This window comes from Erpetoichthys calabaricus, chromosome 4, assembly GCF_900747795.2.
Source record: "Erpetoichthys calabaricus chromosome 4, fErpCal1.3, whole genome shotgun sequence".
Taxonomy (NCBI): Eukaryota; Metazoa; Chordata; class Cladistia; order Polypteriformes; family Polypteridae; genus Erpetoichthys; species Erpetoichthys calabaricus.
The window spans coordinates 317,099,497-317,112,030 of record NC_041397.2 but is presented as its reverse complement, the minus strand read 5'-3'; the positions used below and the strand labels follow the sequence as shown (position 1 = coordinate 317,112,030).

At 40.1% G+C, this 12,534-nt stretch overlaps 1 protein-coding gene across 1 annotated transcript in view; it reads right to left on the bottom strand.

Annotated features, from left to right (window-relative positions):
* Positions 1–1,487: 1,487 nt before the first annotated feature.
* The window catches only part of LOC114641141 (uncharacterized), a 42,806-nt gene continuing 31,759 nt past the window's right edge, over positions 1,488–12,534 (bottom strand). The window contains exons 6-7 of the mRNA XM_028790244.2: positions 8,405–8,460; positions 1,488–1,830 (exon numbers count right to left, since the gene is read on the bottom strand). Of these exons, the coding sequence (XP_028646077.1) occupies positions 1,723–1,830; positions 8,405–8,460 (164 nt within the window). The 3' untranslated portion in view covers positions 1,488–1,722. The remainder of the gene's footprint in view (positions 1,831–8,404; positions 8,461–12,534) is intronic.

Genomic DNA, 12,534 nt, shown 5'->3' with positions numbered 1-12,534 from the left:
AGGTGTTTTTTGTGCAGTTGCAGCATCTGTTAAACAATTATAACAATTGGGGGTTATACAGGAACCGGGGTGGGCTTTAGCATACGTGTTGTTTGCTTAATAATTATTTTTTGTGCCTTATTTCTTTAATATGCTCTTTATTTTCCATTCATTTGGACAGCTGGTTTACATGTCTCTGTGTTTGAATGTGCAAGCCGAGTCAAGCCAGGGTGTGCACCTGGGGTCCCCATAATGAAATAAACAAATCACCATTTACAGTTGGTGTGAATGTGTCTATCTATCTATCTATCTATCTATCTATCTATCTATCTATCTATCTATCTATCTATCTATCTATCTATCTATCTATCTATCTATCTATCTATCTAGTGCCTTTCACTCTATCCTATCTATTATATATAGTGCCTTTCATATCTATCTATCTATCTATCTATCTATCTATCTATCTATCTATCTATCTATCTATCTATCTATCTATCTATCTATCTATCTATCTATCTATCTATCTAGTGCCTTTCACTCTATCCTATCTATTATATAGTGCCTTTCATATTATCTATTTTTCTAGTGCCTTTCACTCTATCCTATCTATTATATAGTACCTTTCATATCTATCTATCTATCTATCTATCTATCTATCTATCTATCTATCTATCTATCTATCTATCTATCTATCTATCTATCTATCTATCTATCTATCTATCTATCTATCTATCTATCTTGCCTTATTTTAATTTCTTATTTTGTCTTTTATTTTTCTTTTCTTCATTATGTAAAGCACTTTGAGCTACTTTTTGTATGAAAATGTCCTATATAAATAATTGTTGTTGTTGTTTCACATCATTTTTAATATATTAAAAGTAGCAGCGACCCTAGCACTGACCCCTACTGGACACCATAATTAACATCCCCGAATTCTGATAGGTTTCCTCACACTATAACTTTCTGTTTCCTTCTAAAACTCTACCCATGAACACCACTGTGATAAGACAATCAAATAACAAACATATCTTTATCTTAGGATAATAATAAAGAATACTTCTCAGATTCTGTCATTTTGGGGTGCCTTGCTCGCCTCCTGTCCACTTTCTGACTATCGTAAAGAGGAGATGGGCCCCAATTTCATGCTGTGAAAAGATAATACGTATTCTTGCAAACACTTCCCATCTTTGACTTGGGTTGTACTTCAGTAATATTTATCCACCCAATGTTTCTCTGTACTGTATATTATTTACTTTGTTGTCATTGAAAGGTTCCATTGTATGCTGTTTTTTGCCATCCAATTAGATTGCTGGTCTGGACCGGCCACACACGCGCACGCACACGCACACGCACACGCACACGCACACGCACACGCACACGCACACGCACACGCACACGCACACGCACACGCACACGCACACGCACACGCACACGCACACGCACACACACATACAGATAATAGCATTTTGAGGTTTACTAACAGAATTAATAGATTTTTCTGCAAATCTTTACACTTAGTCAATTAATTTTATTGCACAGCAAGTTTCCTCTTCAGCTGGTTACAAAGGAAAGATGATGCCAAAACACAAGGTAACGTGGAGCACTTTTAGATAAATGGAGGAGAAATCCTGGCTTTGAGTTAAAGCACAAACCTCACTTGCTTTGTTATCTAGAGGTGCAGTTCCAGCGTATTTGTCTGCTTTTGTATTCACACACGTCACATTGGCCCGTTTCTCAGTTCTAGTTAGGTTTGTGATTAATTACGGCATACACTGAAGTGATATTTTCACTTAGTGTTCTCTCCATGTTCTGAAATGTTGTGACATTACTATTGTTCACAAAGTGCTCCTACAAATTAAAAAAAACATAAAAAAGAGTAATTTAAGTTAAAAGAATCAATCAAAAGGATATTAGCTACTCTACCAATCTTATTTACTTCTTCCACATTCATTAATATGTGCCCATAATTCAGATTGTATGATTTTTTTAGTGCCCTCCATACATAATGTTCGGGACAAAGACCCATTTTTCCTTGATTTCCCCCACTGCTCCACAGTTTTAAAAGAGCAAATCAAACAATTCAGACATTGTGATCAAAGTGCATGTTGCAGACTTTCATTTGCCGACATTTCAGTCACACAGCACTTTTTCTTCATGTTCCTGTCATTTCAGGACCCCATAATGTTTGGACGTCTGTTAAAGCCTTTGTCATATTTAGCACTTTGTCACATATCCCAGCATGCAATGACTACTTGAAGTCTGCCGTATATGGACATCACCAGGTGCTGAGGGTCTTCTCTTGCGATGCTCTGCCAAGCCTCTAATGCAGTCATCTTCAGCTCCTGCTTGTTTCAGTAGGCTTGTCGTCTTAAATTTTCTCTTCAGAATATGGAAGGCCTGCTCAATTGGATTTAAATCAGGTGACTGGCTTGGCCATTCAAGAGTTTTCCAATTTTTAGCTTTGATAAATTCTTGTATTGCCTCAGCAGTGAGTTTGGATCATCATCTTGTGTAGGATAAATTGCCGTCCACTGAGCTTGGAGGCCTTTACTGGTACTTGAGCAGATCAGATGTTTCTACACACCTCAGAATTCTTTGTGCCATCAGCAGTTCCATCATCAATGAAGAGAAGTGTGCCAGGAATGTGCCAGCCATACATGCTCAAGCCATAACACCCCTAGCACCGCCATGTTTAGCATATGAGGTTGTCTGTTTTGGATCTTGGGCAGTTCCATGTTGTCCTCACCATCACTCTGATGAGGTTTATCTTTGTCTTGTATCCACAAAACCTTTTCCCAGAATTCAGCAGGCTCTTTGAAGTCCTTTTTCTCCAATTGTAGTCTGGCCATCCTGTTTTTGTGGTTTGCCTCTTGCTGTGTGACCTCTGCATTTCTGTTCATGAAGTCTTCTGCTGATAGTCGTCTCTGATACGTCCCCATCTGACCCCTGAAAACTGTTTCTGCTCTGTCAGACAGGTGTTTCAGGATTGTTCTTGACTATAATCTGTCATCAGCAGTGCTGGTCTTCCTTGGCCTTCCGGTCCCTTTTCTGTTTATTGAGCCCACCAGTGTGTTCTTTCTTCTTCATGATATTCCAGACAGTTGATTTTGGTCACCCTAAGGTTTTTCTGATGTCTCCAATGGTTTTATTCTTGTTTTTCAGCCTCCTAATGTCTTCTTTCACTTTCATTGGCACAACTCTTGTTCACATGTTGATCAATGACAATGCCAGACTCCAAAGGGGGAACCGCAAACTGCGGTATCTTATGAAGCCATGAAACCCACCTAAGGGAATCACAAACACCTGAGATGCCAATTGTCCCAAACATTATGGAGGACACTGCATTTTGTTCAGCTCTTTTATGCTTTGTTCAAGAAATTATTGGAAAAATACTTCCAAACTGAAATTACTATTATACTTTTGCAACAAACATACAGTCACGTGAAAAAATAAGTACACCCCATGGAAATTGTTTACCTTTTTAACATATTAACATATTAGACATACATTTAACATAATAGAATAAGCAAACAGTAAATCATCATGCAAACATTGTCTACAGATAATGGTGATATACGTGAATAAAAACATAAGGACAATTTGTGTTTCAACCATTTATCCAAAAAATATCAATAGATGTAATGGTCTACTGAGGAAAAAGCAAGTCCACCATTCAGTTCAGAGGCTGCTATTGTCCCCATTAGGAGGAGTAACTAATTGTAAGCCAGGGGTGTCCAATTCTAGTCCTGGTGGGCCACAGTCGCTGCAGGTTTTCATTCTAACCATCTTCTTAATTAGTGAGCCGTTATTGCTGCCGATTAACTTGTTTTGTCTCAGTTTTAATTGATGTGACTTGGAACCCTCAGCTGTTTCTATTTCCTTAATGGGCAGCCAAAAAATAATCCATTATCCAACCCACTATATCCTATCTACAGGGTCACGGCGGTCTGCTGGAGCCAATCCCAGCCAATACAGGGCACAAGGCAGGAAACAAACCCCGGGCAGGGTACCAGCCCACCTCAGCCAAACAATAACGAGACAACAAAACAAGCTGTCACATGACCATCTAACTTGAAAACAAAGAAAGGTGAAGGTTCTCGGTCATGTGCGTCTGCCCAGGTCACCAAAACATCTTGACGGTGGTCTTAGAAAAAGCAGAAAATCAACAGTCTCCTGTGGCAGAATGAGAGCAGCAACAAGTCATGATATCAATTAACAGCAAGAATTAGCTTCTCATTAAGAAACTGGTTGGGGTTTGACATTCCAGTTTAGTCGGTCATCCATTGGCTCGTTTGACATCTCATTTCTGTTTGGCTGTCATGTAATGAAGAAAAGAATCAATTCAGAAGACTTAATCCTTAAAAACAGGGCCATTAAAATGAAGGGGAAAGGAGTTAATTGGCAATGAAAACTGATCACTGATTAGGAAAAGGGTGAGAATGAAAATCTGCAACCACTACGGCCCACCAGGACCGGAGTTGGACAACCCTTTTGTAAGAATTTTGCATAACTGCCACCAGTCTCTGACATCAGCTCGGCGATATTTTAGCCCCAATGCCTTCAGCTGTGACTGGTTTAAATCCCTTCACAATATTTCAATGGGATTCAAATCATGGCTTTGACTCGGCCAGTCCATAACTCTCCATTTCTTTTTATTTGTAGCCATTTCTTGGAGGATTTGCTAGTGAGCTTCATATCATTATCCTGTTGAAAGGTCCATTTTCAGTTCAACTTAGGCTTTCAGACAGATGGCCTCACATTCTCCTAAAGCACACTCTGATGTGATGCCGAATTCACAGATGACTTGATGACTGCAAGCTGTCCAGGCAGCAAAGCAACCCCAAACCACATTTCCACCACCGTGCTTCAGAGTCACTTTTATGTTCTTCTTCCGAAATGCTGTCTTCAGTTTGTGCAAGTCTTGCTCACCTCACATGCAGGTCACATTTGTTCAGTCTCTTTTTGATTGTAGTTGTGTGCACTTTGACACCAACTGTTGCAAGAGTTCCCTGCAGATTCTACAATTTAATTTTGAGGTTCTTGGAGACTTCTTTCACTTAGACTGAGGCTGTGGTGTTCAGTAGGAAAAAAGTGGACTGTCCACTCTGAGTGGGTGGTGAGTTACTGCCTCAAATGGAATGGTTTACATATCTCAGGGCCTTGTTCACAAGTGAGGGGAAAAGGGATGGTGAGATCCTTAGATGGATAGGGGCAATGAGTGCAGTTTTGCAGTTGCTATACCGTTGTGTATTGGTGAAGAAAAAGCTGAGTCAGCAGGTGAAGCTCTCATTTTACCTGTTGATATTGCAGCAGTGCTACCACTGGGAAGGACTTCATTTCCCAAGAGCCCCAAAAAGGTATTACCCTCATTAGATGTCTGAAATGGGTGCAGGGGCTGCTGGGGACAAGAAAGTCCAGCTGGAAACTTGAAAAGGGGCTGGCGATTCAGCAAAAAGGAAGGCCTGTGTTTCTGTGCACCCTTGTGTCCCGTCAAATGTAACCCCTGTGAAATCATTTATACCCTGGATCGATGGATGAATAGTCTCGTTGCCTTACTGTCAGGTGTATAGTAGTGGATAAGTCGTCATGCGTCTTCAGAGGGAGCGCTCCCACAAACCTCACCCTTCGCCACTCAGGACTACCGGTAGGACTGTTTAATTAATTTCTTACGGAAGCTGTTCCTGGGATTGTCGCCATCGTGTTTACTTCATATTATTTTGTCCATTTTTGCTGCATTGGAACTGTGTTAAGGACATTGTCGTGTTTGTTGTGAGGTGTTTATTATTGTGTGTTGTATTTGATATCACCGTAGGGGAAGAGCAGGGTTAACTGATTATTTATTATCTATATTTACTTGCCGTTTAATATATTATTTACTCATTTATTTGATTTGCGTCTCTGTCTGTGAGTGTGTGCAGGTCAGGCCAAGGCTGGGTTTCGATCCTGGAATACCCACCCAAAAAATAAATACATTACCGTCCTATAGATGGTGTGAATCTGAGTGGCACCAAACTGCTATAATATATTTCCTTACCCTCACCTATGATCATGAGCTTTGAGTAATGACCGAAAGAATGAGATCATGGGTACAAGCAGCTGAAATTAGCTTATTCTGCTGGGAGGCTGGACTCACCAGTAGAGATAGGGTGAGAAATGCAAACATCTGGGAGAGGATCGGAGTAGAGCCACTGACCCTTCGCATCGAGAGGAGCCATTTGAGGTGATATGGGCATCTAATTCAGATGTCTCATGGATGTGTGCCAAAATAGTTTTTACAGGCATGTCTTGCTGGGAGGAGTCCCCAGAAAAGACCCAGGCCTTGCTGGAAGGGTTATATCCCTCAGATGGCCTGGGAATGCCTTGGGATCCCACAGTAAGAGTTGGAAGGCGTGGCTGGAGAAAGAGATGTTTGGGGCTCACTGCTAAGACTGTTGTCCCCATGACCTGGTCTTGGATATGCGGTGGAAAATGCAAGTCCTGGACAAATTAGCATTAGAAGTAACCTACAAAACTGGATCTCTAGTTGGTTACCCAGCAGGAGACAAAGAGAACATAAAAGAGGAGAACTCTCCACATGGAGTGAGATCATCAATGGAGTCTCTCGGGGGTCTGTTCTTGAACCCTCATTACTTTTTCTCATTTATATTAATGACAATGATTCTTGCATAGTTAGTATCCTTGTCAAATTCACAAATAACAGTAAAATTGGAGGGATGGCAGACACTGAGGAGGCAGCAGAAAGAATTCAAAATGACCCCGATAACCTTCAGAACTAGGCGAATACCTGGAAAATGAAGTCTAATGTAGAAGAGAGCAAAGTGCTATGTGTGGACAAAAAGAACAACAATGATAAATACAAGATGGGAAACATTGAGCTACAGGAACCGAAAACCGAAAAGGATTTAGGAGGTTAATGTTGACACTTTCACCAACTAAACAATGCAAAGAATCAATTAAAAAGGCAAATAACACGTTAGGTTATATCATGAAAACTGTTGAATGTAAGTCAAGGGACGTTATGTCCAGACTGTATAATGCACTAGTGAGACCACATCTGGAGTACTGTGAGTATTTCTGGTCACCACATTACAAGAAAGACTGTGCAGAGGAGAACAACCAAGTGGATCATGGGACTGAAGGACATGTCCTACTCTGACACTCGGAGAATTAAATCTGAGGAGACTGAGTAGGGACTTAATCCAGGTATTCAAAATCCTCAAAAGCATTGATCAAGTAGATCCAGCAACATTCTTTCAGCTTATGGAAGAATCAGGCACTCAAGGACGTCAGTGGACATTCAATGGAAATGCATTTAAGACTGAAGCCAGGAAGCTCTTCTTTACACAAAAGAGTTGTGGAACTCTGAAACAATCTACCAAGAAATTAGAGCATAAACTTCAATAACCTTTAAGAAATATCTGGATGAGATGTTGGGACAGCTTAACTATTAGCTAAACACACGGGCTTGATGGACGGAATGGTCCCCTCTAATTTGTCAAATGTCTTATGTTCTTATGTTGTAGCGGTTGTTTGAAATTTACACCACTTGTAGATGGTTTCCCTTATAGTGGAATGATTGATTTCAAGTAATCTTGAAAGCCTATTTAAATCCGTTGCCAAACTCCACAGGCATCCACAATGTTTTATCTGAGGGTCTTAAAGAGAACTTTTGATTTTGACATGGTGACACCCCACAAGTCAATAGCAAAGAGAACACCGGATCCTCAATATCTGTGGTTTAAATAAGACAGTCAGGTCCACCTGCAGACTCCATAAGGAGGTTCTATCTATCTATCTATCTATCTATCTATCTATCTATCTATCTATCTATCTATCTATCTATCTATCTATCTATCTATCTATCTATCTATCTATCTATCTATCTATCTATCTATCTATCTATCTATCTATCTATCTATCTATCTATCTATCTATCTATCTATCTATCTATCTATCTAATCATGGGCACCTCATCTAGAACATCTGTTATTAATTTGATGGATTTGAAGTGGCGATTAATGGAGAGATGGGCTTACTTTTTTCAAATGAAATATCATTTTTGTTCTTTTAGATGTTGAGAATGAATACACTATGTCAGTTTGATGCATCATTTGTTCAAGTATATCACCTTTGCACTGTCTGCATGAAGATCTACTGTTTGCTTGTTCAAATATGTTGAAAAAGTCAACAATTTCCATGGAGTGAACTTGATTTTCCATACGACTGTATAAAAATTTCATTTTCAGGAAGTGTGTGCCTCGTACACCACACAACATAACTTATATTTTCTGACAATGAAATTAAAGCTGAAGAAAAACCTGCACAACAAGCAGACAGGCGACAGTTCCACATTTCTATAACATCCATGGCCCTCAAGGATATTTGGAAAACAACATGTTGGTTTTAGTAAGAAGTTGTTTACCTGAGCATCGCTTTTGTTTGACACGCAGCACTTCAGTCTTTTTCTGGTCATGCAGCCTTATTTGAAATAAATAAAAAGTCAAAAAAAAAGAGGATTGCACGTGAGAGAGTTACAATTATTTCAGGTTAACAAACCAGTTATTTTCTTTTACAGCTGTTTATCATGCAGTTTTTTCCAAAGTAACTTACAATTTACACACATTCTGGTGTAGAAGTACAAAGCGTTGACATGGACAACCAAATCATGGCTACCTGAGTCTAGTTGTGACTCTAGTCTTTAGAAGAAATAGGCAGAGTCTACTCATGACAAGCACTAAACAATTTTGCTTTTCTCTAGTACAAAAACAAAAAAAAGATGACAATATCATTTTAGCTAATTCCACTCAGAAAAACCCAAAACAGTTATATAAGTAAATGCTGTTAGAAGAAGATGATGTGACATGAGAGAGAAGAAAAGGACAACAAAAATGAAGTGGTATGACAAGCACATTCTCATTCTGTGTGTGTTGGCTTTAGTTATTGAATTGAAGCTCCTGGTAAGCACCTCATTTCTTCTTATAATCCACTTTGTTATAGAAAGTCTTTTTTTTTAAAGAGGTAGGTGGGCTGCCACCATCAAGCTTTCTATTACCGTAAATGTTAAGATTTGATCTCACAAAACCACAGTAGACTACAAGCTAAAAAACAAAACGTCAAATGGTGGTCGTGAACCACTTCTCTTTCCTATCGTTGCTTATCTTCTGCTTTTGTTACTCATTCTGTACATAGTTGAACTGTTGCCAAGAGCCTTTTAATGTATTCCTAACAACAACAACAATAATAATAATAATAATAGGGCGGCATGGTGGCGTAGTGGTAGAGCTGCTGTCTTGCAGTTAAGAGACTTGGGTTCACTTCCCGGGTCCTCCTTGCGTGAAGTTTGCATGTTCTCGCCGTGTCTGCGTCGGCTTCCTCTGGGTGCTCTGGTTTCCCCCCCACAGTCCAAAGACATGCAGGCTAGGTGCATTGGCGATCCTAAATTGTCCCTAGTGTGTGCTTGGTGTGTGGGTGTGTGCCCTACAGTGGGCTGGCACCCTGCCCGAGGTTTGTTTCCTGCCTTGCACCTTGTGTTGGTTGGGATTGACTCTAGCAGACCCCCATGACCCTGTAGTTAGGATATAGCGGGTTGAATAATGGATGGATGGATAATAATAATAATAGTATAAGGATAAATCAAAAAGTTAACACAATTTGAAAATAACACGATAACCACAATGGATAGAAGCGGATACAATTCAAGACTGTTGCAATGGCTTATGTGTTGTTTGAACAGGCACAGCGCAGTGCTCCTCCATTAGTCAAGTTCAAGCCAAAATCAAATAGACATACAGGGTGCTGGTCATAAAATTAGAATATCATGACAAAGTTGATTTATTTCAGTAATTCCATTCAAAAAGTGAAACTTGTATATTAGATTCATTCATTACACACAGACTGATGTATTTCAAATGTTTATTTCTTTTAACTTTGATGATTATAACTGACAACTAATGAAAGTCCCAAATTCAGTATCTCAGAAAATTAGAATATTGTGAAAAGGTTCAATATTGAAGACACCTGGTGCCACACTCTAATCAGCTAATTAACTCAAAAGCCTTTAAATGGTCTCTCAGTCGAGTTCTGTAGGCTACACAATCATGGGGAAGACTGCTGCCTTGACAGTTGTCCAAAAGACGACCATTGACACCTTGCACAAGGAGGGCAAGACACAAAAGGTCATTGCTAAAGAGGCTGGCTGTTCACAGAGCTCTGTGTCCAAGCACATTAATAGAGAGGCGAAGGGAAGGACAAGATGTGGTAGAAAAAAGTGTACAAGCAATAGGGATAACCGCACCCTGGAGAGGATTGGGAAACAAAACCCATTCAAAAATGTGGGGGAGATTCACAAAGAGTGGACTGCAGCTGGAGTCAGTGCTTCAAGAACCACCACACACAGATGTATGCAAGACATGGGCTTCAGCTGTCGCATTCCTTGTGTCAAGCCACTCTTGAACAAGAGACAGCGTCAGAAGCGTCTTGCCTGGGCTAAAGACAAAAAGGACTGGACTGCTGCTGAGTGGTCCAAAGTTATGTTCTCTGATGAAAGTAAATTTTGCATTTCCTTTGGAAATCAAGGTCCCAGAGTCTGGAGGAAGAGAGGAGAGGCACAGAATCCATGTTGCGTGAGGTCCAGTGTAAAGTTTCCACAGTCAGTGATGGTTTGGGGTGCCATGTCATCTGCTGGTGTTGGTTCATTGTGTTTTCTGAGGCCCAAGGTCAATGCAGCCGTCTACCAGGAAGTTTTAGAGCACTTCATAAAGTTCGTCAGCAGCAGGAAGCATGGAGATGCAGATTTCATTTTCCAACAGGACCTGGCACTTGCACACAGTGCCAAAGCTACCAGTACCTGGTTTAAGGACCATGGTATCCCTGTTCTTGATTGGCCAGCAAACTCTCCTGACCATAACCCCATAGAAAATCTATGGGGTATTGTGAAGAGGAAGATGCAATACGCCAGACCCAACAATTCAGAAGAACTGAAGGCCACTATCAGAGCAACATGGGCTCTCATAACACCTGAGCAGTGCCACAGACTGATCGACTCCATGCCACGCCGCATTGCTGCAGTAATCCAGGCCAAAGGAGCCCCAACTAAATATTGAGTGCTGTAGATGCTCATTCTTTTCATGTTCATACCTTTCAGTTGGCCAACATTTCTAAAAATCCTTTTTATGCATTGGTCTTAATTGATATTCTAATTTTCTGAGATACTGAATTTGGGACTTTCATTAGTTGTCAGTTATAATCATCAACATTAAAAGAAATAAACATTTGAAATACATCAGTCTGTGTGTAATGAATGAATCTAATATACAAGTTTCACTTTTTGAATGGAATTATTGAAATAAATCAACTTTGTTATGATATTCTAATTTTATGACTAGCACATGTAGATGCTCCGCTATGGGATTGTTGAGCAATGTGCCATCGTCAGATTTCTTCAGACAGAGGGAGAGAAACCTGTTGAAATTCACTGAACGATGTTGGCTCAGTATGGAAGTGAAAACAGCAGGACTCTATAAAAAGTTGATGAATGGATGAGGTTTAAAGCAGGAAGAACAGGTACAACCAACCAGGCTTGAGCTGCTCGACCATCAACATCATGCACACATAGCAAACGCCTTCATCAGAGAAGACTGACGGATTATGCTGTCCGCTCTTGCTACAAGGTTGGATGTCAGCTGTGGATCCGCACATGGCAGAGTGCTTGATGACCTGGGGTACCGTAAAGTTTGCACAAGATGGCTACCCAAACAGCTTTAAGCCAACATCCTTTAGTGAATTTCAGCAGGTTTCACTCCCTCTGCCTACAGAAACCTCATTACTGTGTGTTCATGTTCATTTCACCTTGGCTTCATCACACTGTTCCAGCGTGGTGTGGAGGTGTCACCTGCTGCACTTGGGTCCCAATCCAGGTGGTTTATTGTATGGTGGGTGCGGCAATCAGCACATGCTCCCCACCGCTCGCTATCTTCAGTTAGACTAATGGCAGAGCATTGTACTGTGTGTGTTCGAACTATCCATAAGCCATTGCGAAAGTGTTGTATTGTGTCAGCTTCTATTTGTTGTGGTTATCATGTAATTTTCAAATTGCCTTTACTTTTTGATTTACTCTCATAATAATAATAATAATAATACATTTTATTTATACAACACCTTTCCCAGTTCAAAGGGCTTTCATCACTATCTTAGAACATCTGAACGGCACTATTTCTAAATTATTTCAATGTGGGCCTAACTACAACCCCAATTCCAATGAAGTTGGGACGTTGTGTAAAACGTAAATAAAAACAGAATACAATGATTTGCAAATCCTTTTCAACCTATATTCAATTGAATACACTACGAAGACAAGATATCGAATGTTCAAACTGATAAACTTTATTGTTGTTTTGCAAATCTTCACTCATTTTGAATTTGATGCCTGCAACACGTTCCAAAAAAGCTGGGACAGGGGCAGCAAAAGACTGGGAAAGTTGAGGAATGTTCTGAGGAATGAACATTCCACAGGTGAACAAGTTAATTGGAAAAAGGTATTTCTCATGATTGGGT